The sequence below is a fragment of the Abrus precatorius genome, unplaced genomic scaffold (assembly GCF_003935025.1).
Source record: "Abrus precatorius isolate BTA unplaced genomic scaffold, Abrus_2018 Scaffold2, whole genome shotgun sequence".
Lineage (NCBI taxonomy): Eukaryota > Viridiplantae > Streptophyta > Magnoliopsida > Fabales > Fabaceae > Abrus > Abrus precatorius.
In genome coordinates this window covers 33,705,691-33,722,169 of record NW_020874362.1, presented here as the reverse complement: position 1 = coordinate 33,722,169, position 16,479 = coordinate 33,705,691, and the positions used below count along the sequence as shown (strand labels likewise).

General features: G+C 29.6%; 2 protein-coding genes across 2 annotated transcripts; one reads left to right on the top strand and one right to left on the bottom strand.

The window, feature by feature from the left end:
- Positions 1–9,547: 9,547 nt before the first annotated feature.
- Positions 9,548–11,937, top strand: LOC113857815 (40S ribosomal protein S6-like). Its single transcript, XM_027490033.1, has 6 exons — positions 9,548–9,647; positions 9,729–9,793; positions 10,196–10,253; positions 10,347–10,455; positions 10,812–11,084; positions 11,508–11,937. Exons 1-6 carry the CDS (start codon positions 9,642–9,644, stop codon positions 11,744–11,746), a joined length of 750 nt encoding a protein of 249 aa, XP_027345834.1. The 5' UTR covers positions 9,548–9,641; the 3' UTR covers positions 11,747–11,937.
- Positions 11,938–15,185: 3,248 nt separating this feature from the next.
- On the bottom strand, positions 15,186–16,479 carry LOC113859179 (uncharacterized protein C6G9.01c). The gene is made up of 2 exons (XM_027491994.1): positions 16,060–16,479; positions 15,186–15,927 (listed from the first exon to the last, which is right to left on the bottom strand). The coding sequence occupies exon 2, from the start codon at positions 15,909–15,911 to the stop codon at positions 15,531–15,533; it is 381 nt and encodes a 126-aa protein (XP_027347795.1). The 5' UTR covers positions 15,912–15,927; positions 16,060–16,479; the 3' UTR covers positions 15,186–15,530.

The following is a 16,479-nucleotide window of genomic DNA, read 5'->3' as shown; positions in this document are numbered from 1 at the left end:
CTAATTTCACATTGTGCTTTATGATCTTTTCACTACTTTCTTTCTAAATCTTTATATATCTTGTTCTTTTGGAATATCACATCTCTATTTTTGAATATTTTTCTCTTATTTGGGTCTCAACTTATATCTAAACTCTTTATCTCCATAACCAATGAAGGTATATAGCATGGTTCTCGCATCAAATTTTTTCTTCGCTCTTTGCATATATGTGCAAAAATCAAAACAGTCAAACACTTTCAAATGTGAAAGACCACTAACATAATTTTTAAATGTCTCCTCCCTCATTCTCTTCTTTTGTTGCAACTTCTCTTAACTTGCACCTCTCTCATTGCTTTGTTGTTGTGTTGCCCCTTCCCTGGCCTTACCCCTCATCCCCTTTCATCCCTACTTACATTTTCGTGTAGTGGCTTTCTTACCCTTACACCTCCCACACTCTTCTTTTTTGCTACATCATCGTTTTGTGGTCTTCATCCCCTTTCTTAGAGCTTTATCATGTCGTTGATGCCCCGTACACATCCTTTTGCCTTATACTCAAAGTGCACTACTGCCGCCCTGTGTCTCCCTCTCTTTCCCTTAACTCTACTACATTGTTACTATTTTTTAAGAAAAAAATAGGTTAATAGGTCAACGTGTATCTTACTCTTAAAAAGAACAAATTACATTTTTTTAGCCCACTTTCAAAATGGTTTAGCCCAGCCCAACTCACTTTTAGGCAGGATAGGATGGGTCAACCTCATCGCAGAAGCAATTTTTGAAGCCCTATTGACTAAGGATTTATACTAATCTAAAATTTGATGCATGTTGAATATCCTTCAGCGTAATTATACATCCAATATTCGTTACTATATAAACATTGCTAATACTCACAGTCTTAGCAATACTAGTGTTTCTCATATTCATAGTGCAAAATCATCAGTCTCATATGTTGTGAAGATGTTTCTTTGGGGAGTGGCATAACAAGAAGGTGAAATATCAATTGTCCACTCCACTTCTCTACTTGACTTTGCAAGACATATCTATTATTAAACAACATATGCAATTACCTCATAACAACTGTGATTTAATTCTCCTTCTATTTCTATTTTCTCTCAATTGTTTTTCCCACTTTCTATAATAAAGGATTCCTTGTTGTTTACGCTACTATTTTTCCGTCTAGTTTCCTCATTTAACAAAACACCTTTTACATAGGATATAGTGAACTTTCCACCAAAAATATAATTGTTAAGGGTGACTACTAGAGTCTCTCAATTATAAAAAGAGAACTAAAAAGTAAGAGGGTTTACACTTCATCATTAAGATTTTACTCCACTGTAGAAAACTAATTTATTAAGTTATGAAATCCATTAGTGTACTCTACTATTGAAGTTCTACTTTGCATTTCCATATTCATTAACTTTCTCATAAAGAAGGCTTTATTCCATGTTGTCTTAGATTGATACATATCATATAGCTTCTTCCAAAGGATATAAGCATCACTTTATTGAGACACATGATAAAAAATGCTTTATTAAGACAATAATGAAAGACGCTTTGATCAATCCATTCTATTCGTACTAATTATTTTTTTATTCATCTTCTTCAATTCTAAATCCTTACTAGAATCAAGGTTTTTACCTTTATGCTCTATAGGATCGTAGTAGTATTTGCAATTGATGGGATTTTTCATCCTTGACTTTCAAAGTGTATAGTCATTGACAGTGAGTTTAATCATAACACTAAACAAATTGTTCATTCTCTGTTCCAAAAATAATAGAGCCAAATTTAAGAAAAATAGAAAAAATATAGAAATTTATCAAAAAAAAAAAAACTTGTGCTAACAAGTGATTAAACAGTGATGACATGTTGACAATTTTACACTTATGTGATAATTAATATGCGTCTTCTACTTTGGTAATGTAATTTTTGTTGATATTCCAACCCTCTATCCTCCCAAAACCTCAATCAAAACTTTGATAACACTTGTTTGGAGAATAGAATAATAACACAAAAGAAATTGGAAGAAAATAATAAACTCGATTAATAAAAAAAAATTATAACAAAACTTTCAAATATTATACTATTCTTCTAAGCTCACAACTCTCGTTTATTGTGTTTTATTTGTTATTATTATTATATCTTTACAAACTATGACAAGTACAAATATTTATAATAGTTAACATAAAATTAAACCACATAACATATATAGCATTATAATATTAATTTTCAGCCAATGAAGTGGTTAAAGGAATGCTTCTCTTGATTTCACAGTTTGATCCAATTTTCTTAACACTTGTTTAAGATCTCACACTACAATAATTAATTTTTTTTATCAAATTAAATAATCATCCTAATATTTATTAATTATTAGTAATGTATTATTCTTAGATAGAATTTAATTTTTGCTTGTGTCTTTAGTATCGAATTATTCTAAACATTTTTTTGTTTCAAGAAAATAGTCATCCATTTTACTTTTATCAATAAAGAAAAGCATAAGAGTGACTTTCAAATAAAATAATTATTTTGATCTAACTTTACAAATAAAAAAAAGGTAAGAAGGACAATTCTTTAATTAGTAGAGGTTTTACAAGTAATCAAATATAAGTATATAAATATTTATAATAATAACTAATTGTTCTTGTACGAATTGCATATAATACAAAATTTAATGTATACAAATTGAATAAGATATGTTATTATACCCAACATTTGATGGAAAGCAATATTCCATTTAATATGTATAAATTGAATAAAATATGTTATTATACACAAAATTTGATATAAAATAATATCTCATTTAATATTAATGGATAGTGATTAATATATAAGTATTGTATATTGATGAATTTGATTTTTAACTTGTGACTGAGGGACTAGAAAAAAAAAGTTTTATTCTTTTATTCAGGTTAATATTATTTATGTATTCACAAAATAAAATGTAACTAAGTACTTTTCTTTGAAATATTAAAAAAAATGAAAAGAAATGAGATATTTATATAATTTATTTGTTAGAACTTATGAAGCATAATGATTTATAATTGATTAATATACATTGAGTTGCTTCATTTTTTTAGAATTATTTCTGCATTCTAGAATATTCTACTTAGTTTAAGTTATAAAATAAAGTATTGGAAAAACACTATAAAGAATTTAAACTTATAAAAATAGTTTATAATTTTTTTTAAATATGAAACTTATTATAATAATATTTTTAATTTATTATAATAAAATTTTAGCAAAATTTATATAAACTTTCATATAATAAGAATTTATTTAAAAGTATTTAATAAAGTTATTTATTTAATATACCCTAAATATAAATTAGTTTGAATAGTTTCTCTTTATTGAATTCATATTTTTTTTTAATAAACTAGCTTTAACTATGTGGAATTGGTTTTCCAAAAATCTAAAACTTCAACTTTCCTAATTACAAGTTTATACTGTATTTAACTTTAAACTTTAACAAGTAAATTTAGTTACCTATAAAAACATGTCAATAACAACAATGGTGTTTTATGTTCACTAAGAAAGAAGTTTTTTTTTTTTTTTTAAGTTGTGTTTGGAAATACATTTTTTTCTAACAAATTATAAGGTGTTTTTAATTTCAGAAAGCTTCAAGATAAATGTCTCACAACTTTTAGTTGACGTTGATCTAAAACAAATTTACACGTGATAGATTTTGATTACAAAACGTTTTGCTAAATAAACTGAAAATAAACATATGAATGCAATGAAGGGAAAAATATTCGGAGGTTTAGAGTTAATATTAGAAGGGTATTAAATATTGGAGTATGAGAAAATATATTTTGATTTTTTTTTATATTTTTAATAAAAAAATATCACTTCATTTTTACTTTATATTTTGTTTTTAAAAGGTTTACAAAAATGATAATATATTTTTATACAAATTTAAAATAGTTAAAAATGAAATAATGTAATATATTATTATTTATTTTCAGAGTATTTTCTAGTTAATACTTTTTATATTAAAAAGTAATCTTGATATTGATCTAAATCATATGCTTAACTATGTGTTTGAATGAGAAATTTTAAGAAAATAATGTTATTGTTTAAAAAATTAACAATATAAATTTTTTTTAGAAATTTCAAGTATTTTTGTTGGTATTTTGTTAAGTATAAAATAAGAAAATTTTAAAATATTTTCACAATATATAAAAGTGTTAAATGGGTTAGTCTTAACTCATGAAGCCAAAAACTTATATGACCAAAAAATCAACAATGTGAAAAATTCATAAGACTAAAATACTCACAAAATTAAGTAGATTAAAGTTAATTCATGCACCAGCTACTTTTAAAAAATTATTATAATTCATTAAAAATATTTATTTTATACAACATTTTTTTATTGTAAACTTATAAATAAATAACATTACTTAAAAATTACTTAAAAAATAGACAAAGAACAATTAAATTTATATCATATTAAATATTTAGAATAAATGGTTATTATTAAATAATATCAAATAAAATATAATAATTTATTATTAAATTAAGGTATATATTTATTTAATTTTTATTTATATTATTGATAGTTATTAAATTATAGTAAGAATTTTCATTTATATAATTTTTTAACATATTATTTTATAATTTTATTTAAATATTAACTATAAAATTTTTCATGTTTTAATATTTTTATATTATTTATTTATTTTTATAAAATTATTTTAGAAACACTATATATTCAATAAATATTTTGAAAGTCACAGACACAAAAATAACAATAAAAAGTGATGCTAACTAAATTTATAAAGTCATCTTTTATTGAAAAAAAAATTAAATAATTTATTTAAATAAAATTTAATGTATAAAAAAAATACTACATTATTATCATGAAAATTGTAAATATATGATATTTATTATTGAAAATTTCATAAATATACAAAAATAACTTATAAATTTAACAAAAATTAATAAATATTTACAAATTTAAATTTTGACTCATCTCAATTTGATAAATATTTTTAAAAGCAAAAAATAACTTAATTTAGTAAAATTTTTAAAATTCAAAATATTTTTATTTAAAATATATATTTTGAATTATTTTTAAATAAAATAATTTAATTAAAAAATAAACACATGTATCTTTTATTAAATAAATAATATAAGTAAACTAACTCCATATAAATAGCTCATATTCACACTCTGATGTTACCGAAAATTTTCAAAGTTTTCTAATTTTTGTTTAAACAAAATTGGCATAAGTAAATGTTGCGTAAAACTATTTGTTCATTCTTCTTTTTAAGCAAGTTTAAGTTTATTTTTATTTAAATAAAAATAGAATTGGACATACAGAGGATTCATATTTGAAAAGACAGTAGATAAAGTAGTGTAACTAGTTGTGCACTCTGTCATTTTTAATAAAGAAAGTTTAATAAAAGTAATATATTTTATTATAATATTTTTAACATATTTTTTAATAAAATTTTAGTTATTAATTTAAGTTTATTAAAAATTATAAAATTAGACGAGTCTCACTTTTTTATTTTTAATTTAATAATTTATATATATATTTTTTAGTTTTAACTAATATTTAAAAGCGTGTTAAAAGGTGACTTCTTGTCTTGTGACAGTGAAATTGAATTAATTTATTTTAAAATACATTTATTGATACTAAGAGACAAGTGATGTGAAACATAATCTTTAATTGTTACTGTGTTGTTAATAAAAGCTGCAAATGGGCCTATTTTTTGGGTCATGAAATGGGCCTATTTTTTGGGTCATGAAATGGGCCAATAAGTTAATTATTTGATCTGGACAGACCGGGAATAACATAAAATAAAAAACAGAACAGAAACCCTAGCAAGAATGCTTTTATAAGCATCACACACGTTAGCGCAAACCCTGTTTTCCATTTCCCGTTTCTCTGATTTTCGTTGTGATAATTCTCTCGGCTATGTTTCTTTGAAACTTCAAGATTTTTGTAGAAAGCAGGGTCAGCTTCTTGATTGGATCTTGATGATTCTATGGTTCAGTCAATCATCTTTTCAACCTTGCGATAACAAATCTTGCAGTGTCACTCGTCTGAATTTGATTCTTCTGTGATCTTTCAGGCCCTTTATCACTGCAACATCTTCTCTATTTTCATTCCCACTCGATTTTTATTATGTTATTATTTTCCTTTTTTAACTTGAGCAAACGCACTCTGTCCCAAAACCGTGTTTGGCGCGAATGTTTCGAGGCAATTTCTTCGTTTGCGACATTAATGGAATTTCACAATCTATGGTTGTGTTTATTCCGTTCCAGCTAACTCGCCCGTTCGGTCTGTATATTTTATGGCTGAACTTTCCGGGCACATTGTTGGACTACAATTATGAATTATATTGTTTTTGAAAATTCTATAAGGTTCGATCTTGATCTCGTAAATCCATATGAATTGTTAATTTGGAAATGTTAAATCAGAATGTGATACATGAACGTTGATAACCTTGAATTATAAGATGAATGCTTTAATCCTTAATGTGAAATTGGTTGTAATATTTTAAGCATTCGTGACCCTAAACCCTAAATACTAAATAGTATAAATAATAAAATACACTTCCCCCTCGCCAAAGCAACACCACCCTCCACAGGTCGTAACAGGTGAAAAATATTGTCAACATCTTTAACAGGGGTTAAACAACCATGCTTAATTTAAAAACTTAACTTGTATCATGGTTTTATTACAGAACTAGTTTCATAACCTGCATATGTCTCTGTGCACTGCATATGATCATTGCTATCTGCATTGTCGGAAGCTCAAACTCAAATGCAAAGTTTATTCAACCTGAGAAATTTTATTATCCACTTATAAGTTGAATTACTGGGTATTGGGTCACTATCTTACTTGACAAGACACAGTAATTCAAATGAGGGACTAATTTTGTTTAAACGTGAAGTTCATTTACTCTCAATATTAACATTTTTCTGCCATTAATTATCATCCTATATAGATAAACTAACCACCTTAAGCTTACCATCACATCTTGCATCAGCTGAATGTTATGTATCACTCTTACCACAACTTTCTGTTAGTGTTGGCAACATGACTATCTAATAGTTAATTGTTATGAATGTATAGGAAAAGATGACCCAGGAAATAAGTTAAAAGTGCTAATTCTGCTGAAGTTTTAACTATTGATGCTCTTGCAGAAGTGTTGGGAAAAAATCACCTAGGACATGTACGTTGCTTGGTCTTCATAGTATTGCATTTGCATCCACTGCAATATTCAGTGGCATAGGTTGTAGTTGCAATTGCTCAAGATCCATTCAGGTGAAAGTTTTCAATTGAGAAAGAGGAGATTGTTAGTTTGAAGGCCAAGATAGTTGCATTTGAAGAAAATGTCAAGACATTACAAAATGTAATGCTTGCTTACATACAAATGAGAGAATGAAATATTCCTGCTGAACCTTGGGGTTAACACCTATTTTTGGCATAATTAAAGCTAGAGTTCTGTATTATTTGTAATTGCTGTTGTAAAAAGTCTATAATCTAGAGCTTATTCGCGTTTAAAATCTCAATACATATTTTTGGGCTATTGTACTTTGGCTCGATGTCTTTACCTTGTTGGCTACAATTTGCATGGCCTCAATATATGCAAATTGAGGGAGAGGTAACTAGCCATTTGGTGTGCTTGCTGCCAAGTGAGGTTCATATATTGATTTGTGATTTACCATTGTAGACCAACTTTTGAGTTTGAAGTTTTGCAGTAGCTCAAGAAAGTGCGAGTATTTTCTATAAATTATTTTGACTAAACTCTTATTTTGGATCCTTATAGAGTTTGTGTCTAGTATTTTAATTCTTAAAAAATTAAAAATATTACGTTAATCTCTAATTTTTATTTTTATTGTTCATTCTAGTCCTTAAAGTCAAATTCTGTTAACAAACAGTAATAGAAAGTGGACATATCAAATTAAGTGTCATGTCAAAAGTTTAACTCATAGAAACTACAACGTTTTTAAGAATTGAGAAACGGCGTCGTTTCAAAAAATTTTAAAGTGTCCTAAATGTTCAAACATTAAAGTTTTGTCAAATTCTCAATTTTTAGTCTTTCTGACTTTGACTTACTATACTCCTTGATACATGACTTGGTTTTAATTCTTGAAAACTCTTTGTGCAAATTTAAACTCTGAAACTATGTGCGTATTTGGATCTTCAGATAGCGTTGCAATAAAGACTACAAAAATTTTAGAAGCAGCAAGAGAAGTGCCAAATGACACTTTCAAGCATTGCAGCTAACAAAGTTGCAAGTCAAAAAGCTGATTCACATGGTTTCGCTTCAGTCAATGGAAGAAACACAACTTCTGTAGTCAAGTTCTCAAACGACACAAAGATGTTGTAATGTTTTAAATGGCAAAAACATATTCTTTTTATGAGTATAATAAATTTTAATTTTAAATTTTTCAGGGCCAAACACAACTACGAAGAGATTTTGCAAAAAATTTTAGGTTCTTCTGAGAGACAAAAGGAGAAATGTGTTGTAATGTTTAGAACAATGCATTTTCTGCTAATTAAAACTATTTTTCCATGTACACTTTCCCAAAACCTTTCAAAATAATGTCATTTTTGCTAACTGGACTTTTGACATTACACTTAATGTGTGATATGTCATCTTTCTTTTACTTTGTAAGTCTTTATTAACAGAGTCTGCGTTTAGAGACTAAAATGAACGACAGAGATAGAAGTTAGAAACTAATGTGATATTTTTAATTTTTTAGGAACTAATATGTTGGACGCTAATTCTTTCGGTGATCAAAATTAGAGTTTAGTCAAATTATTTTATCTTCTAATACATTTTTTACAACTTTTGAAGTGAATAAAAAATTATTTTAAATTTTAATAAATTAAAACTATAATAATTTTAGAATAAATTATTTATTTATTTAAAAATAAACTTACTTTAAATGAATTTGTAATTTTTTTATTCTCTTTTATTTATTACCAAAAGCGTTTTAAATGAAATATAAACTGTTTCAAAAGAATTTGTAATTTTTTTTATTATCCTTCATTAATTGTTGTAGCTTTTCTTATGCATATATCAAGAAAAATGTCATATAAACATTTTAAATGAAATTAAACCGTTCAAATTAAGGTTAAATGTATTAAGTTCCACTTTAGTTGAATAATATTTTTTTATGCCCAAGTTATGGAGCAAAGGAGACATCGGCTAATTAAAGTTTTTTTTTTATTAATCTAGTATTTCATAGATACTTTTATACCAAAACAAAATACTAAAATACAATTGTAATAAAATATAAGGATTTTATTAAGTTGTTTATCCAAACACGTCCTTTTAAAAAAAAGAATAGGATTCATTAACCATGGTTATTTTTCTTCATTAAATTTAATGATCTCATAGTGACTGATTTCTCTTTCTCCACCAATGAAGTTCAAAATGGAGAGGCCTGGGTTGTCACTTTTTTTTTTTACCAAACCTACACTTTTTTTTTTTGTCAACTGAACCTACACTCTTATTCAAATCGAAACAAATGTGTGCTGGGTTGGGCTTGTTATCAGCCCAAAAAGACATTGAAGTTGAACGAATAAAAGCCCAAAAATGCGTAAAACCCTACCCTCTTTCGTTATTACTGAGCTTATGCGTATGTTATAGTTTCCAAAGGCACTCACAGAGGTAGGAGCGGCGGGATCAGAAGGATATTGCAAGATGAAGGTGTTGTTTCCAAACCCCACGTGTTTCAATGTTTCGATCTTCCTGTTTTTGTGTATGAGACATCTTCCATTTTTTCCGCAGTTTAACATTGCAAATCCCACCACTGGATGCCAGAAGAAGCTGGAAATTGATGACGACCAGAAACTGTAATCTTTTTACTTTCTCTTCATTTTTCTCTTGGGATTGTCTATAGCTGATGCTCAGAAACCAAGATTTGCTTCAATGTTGCTTTCTGCTCTGTGTTTGGGTCTCCAATTGATTTGGATTTCCAATTTGCAAAAGGAATTTTGAGTATAATCGTTTCTTTAAAAATTGTTTCGTAACGTACTTTTTTATTATTAAAATTGATAGCTTTATAATTAAGTTGCTCCATACTTGTTACCTGATACACATTAATGTCTTAGTTGACTTGATATTCATGGTAATTTGATTTTTTAATTTTTACTTACTCTTTAGCTGCTATGAATTCAAGTTCCTTTTTTATGTTAGTGTTTTTGGGTTTTCGGTATTTATGTGACCTGTTTATCTGCTACTATATTATATTGCAGTCGCGCATTTTGGGACAAGAGAATCTCACAGGAGGTTCTTGGTGATGCTCTTGGTGAGGTATGCACGTCGAATGGAAATCTTACATGTCTTCTCCGGTTTTTGAGGAGCATTAATAAATGATCCTTCACCTTGTAATTTTGCTACTGCCAGGAATTCAAAGGCTATGTTTTTAAAATCACTGGTGGGTGTGACAAACAAGGATTCCCAATGAAGCAGGGAGTGTTGACCCCTGGTCGTGTACGGCTGTTGCTCCATAGAGGTAGGATTATTCTGAAGCTTCAACCTATTGGTTTTGACTTTTGTGGTTGATTATCATAATTATAATTGATCGGTGTTGGCAGCATTGGTACAAATGCCATACTCTACATTTGGCTGTGGCGCTGATAATTGTACAATTTACAATGAGTTCCTCTTTCTATGACCCCATTCTTTGTTTGATAATTTTTAGTCCCTGGTTCTTATTTTATTGATATATATTTGTTTTTGGGGGATGCCTGTGTATTTATGCAATGACTAATATCTTTCATTAGAAATCTATTTGTTGCTGAATTCTCATATAGCCACAGTCATGCTTGTTTCCAGACTTGGTTAATATTTTTCTTTTCATTTGAGCAGGAACTCCTTGCTTCCGTGGATATGGAAGGCGCAATGGAGAGCGTAGAAGGAAGTCTGTTCGTGGGTGCATTGTCAGTCCTGACCTCTCTGTTTTGAACTTGGTAATTGTGAAGAAGGGTGAAAGTGATTTGCCAGGTCTGACTGATCTTGAGAAGCCAAGGATGAGGGGTCCAAAGAGAGCATCCAAAATCAGGAAACTGTTTAACCTGTCCAAGGAAGATGATGTGAGAAAGTATGTTAACACCTACCGCCGAACCTTTACAACAAAAGCTGGTAAGTTTCTGATGTCCTTAAATTCTCTATCAGCTCTTACGTATGCTGGGCAGATGGAGAAAAAAAATTTGGTAATGAAAAACAAAGTTTGGAAGTAAACCATTCCTGTCGTGTATCAACTGCCTAGTTCTAAGTTTGAATTTATTCAACTGTTTGATGGTAATGCTTATCACCTAACTTGTATGTTCTAACATGCACATGTAATATTTTATTTTTTAGTATAGGCAAAACATTACTTTCACTAATGATAGCGCTGCCACTCTCATGTTCTACCCTTCCAAATATGATACCGAGACACACATATCTATAATATGCTTTAGATTGTGGATTATACGACCCATTTGATTAAAAGAATTATTTTACTCATAATTTAAGGACTCCCTCATGACTTGTGATGTCTAAGTAGTGGTTAATTGGTTACAGGGAAAAAAGTAAGCAAAGCACCAAAGATTCAACGACTGGTCACTCCTTTGACACTCCAAAGGAAGCGAGCAAGGATTTCAGATAAGAAAAAGAGAATTGCTAAGGCAAAATCAGAAGCAGCAGAGTACCAGAAACTCCTTGCATCTAGATTGAAGGAGCAGAGGGAACGCCGGAGTGAGAGCTTGGCCAAGCGGAGATCCAAAATTTCCAGTGCTTCCAAACCAACTGTCACAGCATAAGCTGCTTTCCGATAGTCATATGGTGAAGTTTAAACTTTGCCGTAGTTTTTTGTAGTCTTGTTTCACGAGGGTGATTTTGACTAACATTTATGATTTTGCAATTTAAATACATCCGAGTTCATTGAAGTATTTTGCAATTAATTGTTTCAGAGTTCAATCGAATTGGATGATTCTTGCCTAGTTTGAATTTTTATCTATTTGATTTGTTGGCATCACTAAAGCTACATATTACATTTCATTTTATGCACGCTATGATTAACATGAACAAATCGTTTGTATGCTTGTACGGGAAAATGTATCTTTGTTTTTTCCCAGCATTACGTGACTAGAAGGGTAGGCAGATTTTAAATCCGGTCTCGATTTTCTTGGGGTGGGTCCTCATTACTCTCTTAAATGGAATCTTGTAAGTTGTATGCCCTAAGAAGTTCTATGTCCATATTTGATAGTAGGATTTTGCTTCATTAAAATAGATTATTTTAGGATTCAGGTTTGTCTGCGATGCTGGTGGACTGAACTGATTCGGTCCCTTGGTTTGTGACCATCTGACTTACGTATATATACATCTATAATCAAGTATTTTGTGAAAGAAAAAAACACCCTAGGCATGCGAACTAGTTCATTTTCATTGAAGGTTAATGAGCTGGATAAATGTAGGTTCATTAGAATCTATATGGAATCAGAGATTGGTCTGCATACGTAGCTTTAGAACCAATTAATTGATTGAAGTCAATCTCCTATATGATTTTCAAAATTTTAAAAATACTAAAGCAGTTATTAACCAAAACAAAGATCTTCCAAGCTTAAGATACCTAAAGATAATGGTAAAGTATAATTTGAGGTAGATTGATCATTTAATTCTAAAGTCCTAATTAAGAATGCAATGAAAAATAATATAATACTTTGGCAAAGAATGATAAATGGAATTGTTCTTAGAGGTATGAAATGGTTTCCATTTTACGTTAAGTAAATGAAATTTTAGTCGCTATTTGGAAGTGTTGGATTGATGACACGTCATAGAAGTATAGGTAATGCAAAACAAGTTGCTTTGTTAAGAAATTCATTATCATTTTGAGACATACTCTGAATATAAAGACAAATGGTTGGATTATAGAATGGAACAAACCACACCATTCTAAGTATTGGTGTTACACATGTTCATGGTGCGACATCGTATGTCATTTCTAATCAAAGTTTATCTACTTACAAAAACGTGACTTGTGTACATTTCTTAAGTGCGGCATAATATTTGTCACGTAACATGACAAACATGAGCCTACAGGTCTTGCTTCTATGTTATTCACAAACATATGCAAAATGTTAATCACAAAAATGTGTTTACATGTCACTAGAATATGAGAGCAAATGTGTCTACATGTTAGGTCTAAACGAGTACGAAAAATGGCATATAGTGGGTAAAGAAATGAAAGACTAACAGGAAATAAATAAATATATAATTGCAAAACCTATATTGCAGCGTTTTTAAAATGAAAGACCAAATAAAATATTATATTTTGGACAAAAATATATTCAAGCCTTTTTATAATCAATTTAAGCTTTCATTTGCTACACGTACACTGATCATTATTTATTTTTTGCCGCAAGAAAACGTTTTTGGAGAAATAAATTACTTTACCATCTAATAGGCCTAATTGTAACCAGAAATTGATTCAGAGCTTATGAATCCACCACATAAGAGAACGGCACTTCAAAGACCCAAAATCATTTAAAAAGAATGATTACACCTTCATTAATTGCCTAGACAAAATACCATAGTTAGGATCAAGAGCTGAGGAATGTTGGGTCAAAACATGAAGACTTGTATGGTAAATACTGTAACCGATAGTATAATTTTTTAGGCAGAATTATATTTTTATTCTCTAATTTTTTAGTTTTTATTTTTACTTTGGTCTCTTAATTTTTAAAAAATTTAATTTAACCTTCTAAATTTTAAAAGCTTTTTAAATAAGGTTTTTTTATTAAAAAAACATTAATTCTATTAAAATTGCTTCTTTTCTTTCTCTTCTTTTTCTTTTCCTCCCTGTTCTTCCATTGAAAACGGTTATAACAGAAGTCCAACACGCTATAAAGCATGTCCTCTAGGTACAGCTTGGCCATGTACCAAACAAATGGACTTTGAACTGTGCCCCTCCCCCTCTCTCCTCAAATCCTCAAACCCAAATGTTTCTTCACTGTTGCAAAAACTTGCTCTTCAAATCCACTTCTTACACCTTCGATCCATCCCCATTGAATAAGAAGGACCAAGATAATGAATTAGAGGAACAGAGGAAGGAAGATGTGGGAAAGAAAGAAGTTATAAATATGAAGACAAAGATAAACAGTACACGTAATACAAAACGAAAAAAATTTAAACGTTAATGTCGTTAATAGAAAAGTTAAATTTAGTTTTGTAGCTTTTAAAAGTCGAGACCAAAAAAGGTGTAGAAATTAATAAACTATAGATATAATTTTTCTTAATTTTTTAAAGGAAGAACCAAGGAAAGACATTAAGAAATTCATCATGAAAAAAAATAATTAAAAGACGAGACAATGTCTTCCACTTCCACTATAAAACTGCTAAAAATTAAAATTACGAAGCACAAAAGCAGTCCAATCTCCATGTAAATCTGAGACTGGATATCCCCATAAAATAATGCACCGAGCATCAAAGAGAGGGTCGAAACCATATTAGAGAAAAATTGTATTTAATATTTGTTTGAGAATTTTTAAATCTGAAAAGAAGTTAATAAGTGTAAATCCATGTTTTTAAGTTCTTTGTTAACCCTTCCTCCTCCCTTCTCTATCAAAGATCTTTATTTTTTCTCTCTTCAAACTTCCAAACAAAACAATAAGAAACATTGGAACTTCTTAGTTCCACCTCCATCACACACAGGTGTTGGCATTCAGGGTCAAGATTTGAATCTGGAAAATACTGGTATGGACAAAGAAGACGGTGACTAATGGCAACTCAATGACACTGGTTAATTCCGTCTGAAAGTAAATGGTAACCCTTAAAATATCATGCATAATTCTGCTGGCTGAATTCAAAACTGGCACTTTATTTTCAAAGCGATCAAATATAAGTGAGGTGGACAACAGAAACACAGGATCATTCGCATGATTTAGCAGAGGCATTAAAGGTTAAATTTTACACCAAATATGGTACTGGTTCAGTGCAAGGACTCTAAAGCTGGTGCACCAAGATGAAAGGGGAAAATGGTTTTCCCTAATATAGAAAAATTGGGTTGTGAAATGGTAAAATCACACTAACATTGGTGCAATTTCAATAAACATAATGAAAAGACATAATAAAATTCATTCCTGTACAACTTATGCAGCCACAATACAGCATACTAATATAAACTATGAAGGTCTAAAGATGTTAGGTAATTTTTTTGTTGTTCCAAATTTCAATCATAAAAATAATAAGAAAAAAATCTAAATAAGTTGAGTTTGATTAAACATGAGAAAATGTCTTTAAAATATATATAACAGACATAATTCCAGCACCCAGAATTATAATGAATTTCTCAAACATATCTGCAGATATGCATAAATAATTGTGTTACAGGGGATGAGAGGAAGACTAACTGCTCCAAAATTCTATTATCTGAAATCTCCTAAGGAATCATATCTAGAACCAAATAATTCAAGCTCAACACATGATAACTCAGACCAATTTTGGCTAAACTATAATAAGGGAAAAACAAAGCCCCACCTTACAAATCCAAAACTGTAAGTGACAAACACATCATTAATGATTCCAAGTAATGTTTTACAGTTACCATCAAAAGCAACAAGAGCAATCAAATGGGCAGAGTGGGGTATTTCCAGCATCCGTATTATTAATACCTAACTCCTCTTCAGTGTAAACAGAAAGTCCATCCTCTGTTTTTTTTCTTGGTCGAGAAGATGGGTCTACAAACTCACCATCATCTGACCCATCAGTCTTCCTCTTCACGTTCTTCTTCTTTTTCTTTTTACTGGTTCTCTTAGTTACTTCATCAGGTTTTCCACTCTTTTCCACTTCAGACTTCTTCCTCTTTTTTCCGGCAAATATTTCATCAATTTCGTTACCTGCTTCTTTCCGTGTAGACGAGGGTTTTTCCTCTTCCGCAACTGTATTTTCTTCTTGACTTGGTGTAATTTTAGAACTCTTCTTCGTCATTGGAGTGAAAACAAAGCTGCATACCAAGTTACAACCTTTGTGAGAACTGAAACGTTTAACAAACATAAAGAATAAAAGTACTTGCAGAGAGACAATTCACAACAGCTAGCTCAATATTTGGAACCAAAGTTGATAAGGCCTGCATTACCTTTTTTTTCTCCAGTTCAGATTTTAGATATTCATAAAGAATGAGCAACGGATGGACAAATACATGTTATGCAATTTGAAGGCCTACAATATGAATTTTAAAAGAAATAGAACATTAACTAGAACCTGCAATATAAAAATTTAAAAGCAAGGATGAAAATAGGATAAAAAGGAGAAAAAAAAATAGAGGAATCAAAGGACAAAAATCAACAAGAGCTTATTTGGAATGTTTATATTGCGGATTAGGATTGGAGAGAATAATGAGGATAGTTACCAAATTCTCAGAGGGACTAGAAAATTAACCTGGTTGTGAAGCGCGATGTGAAGACGGCTATTGTTGGAGTGGTGAAGAAGCCGCTCACGAGATCAGTTTCAGTCTTTTGGAACCCTAAGCCCCTCGCCCTTCCTCTTTCAAGCATAT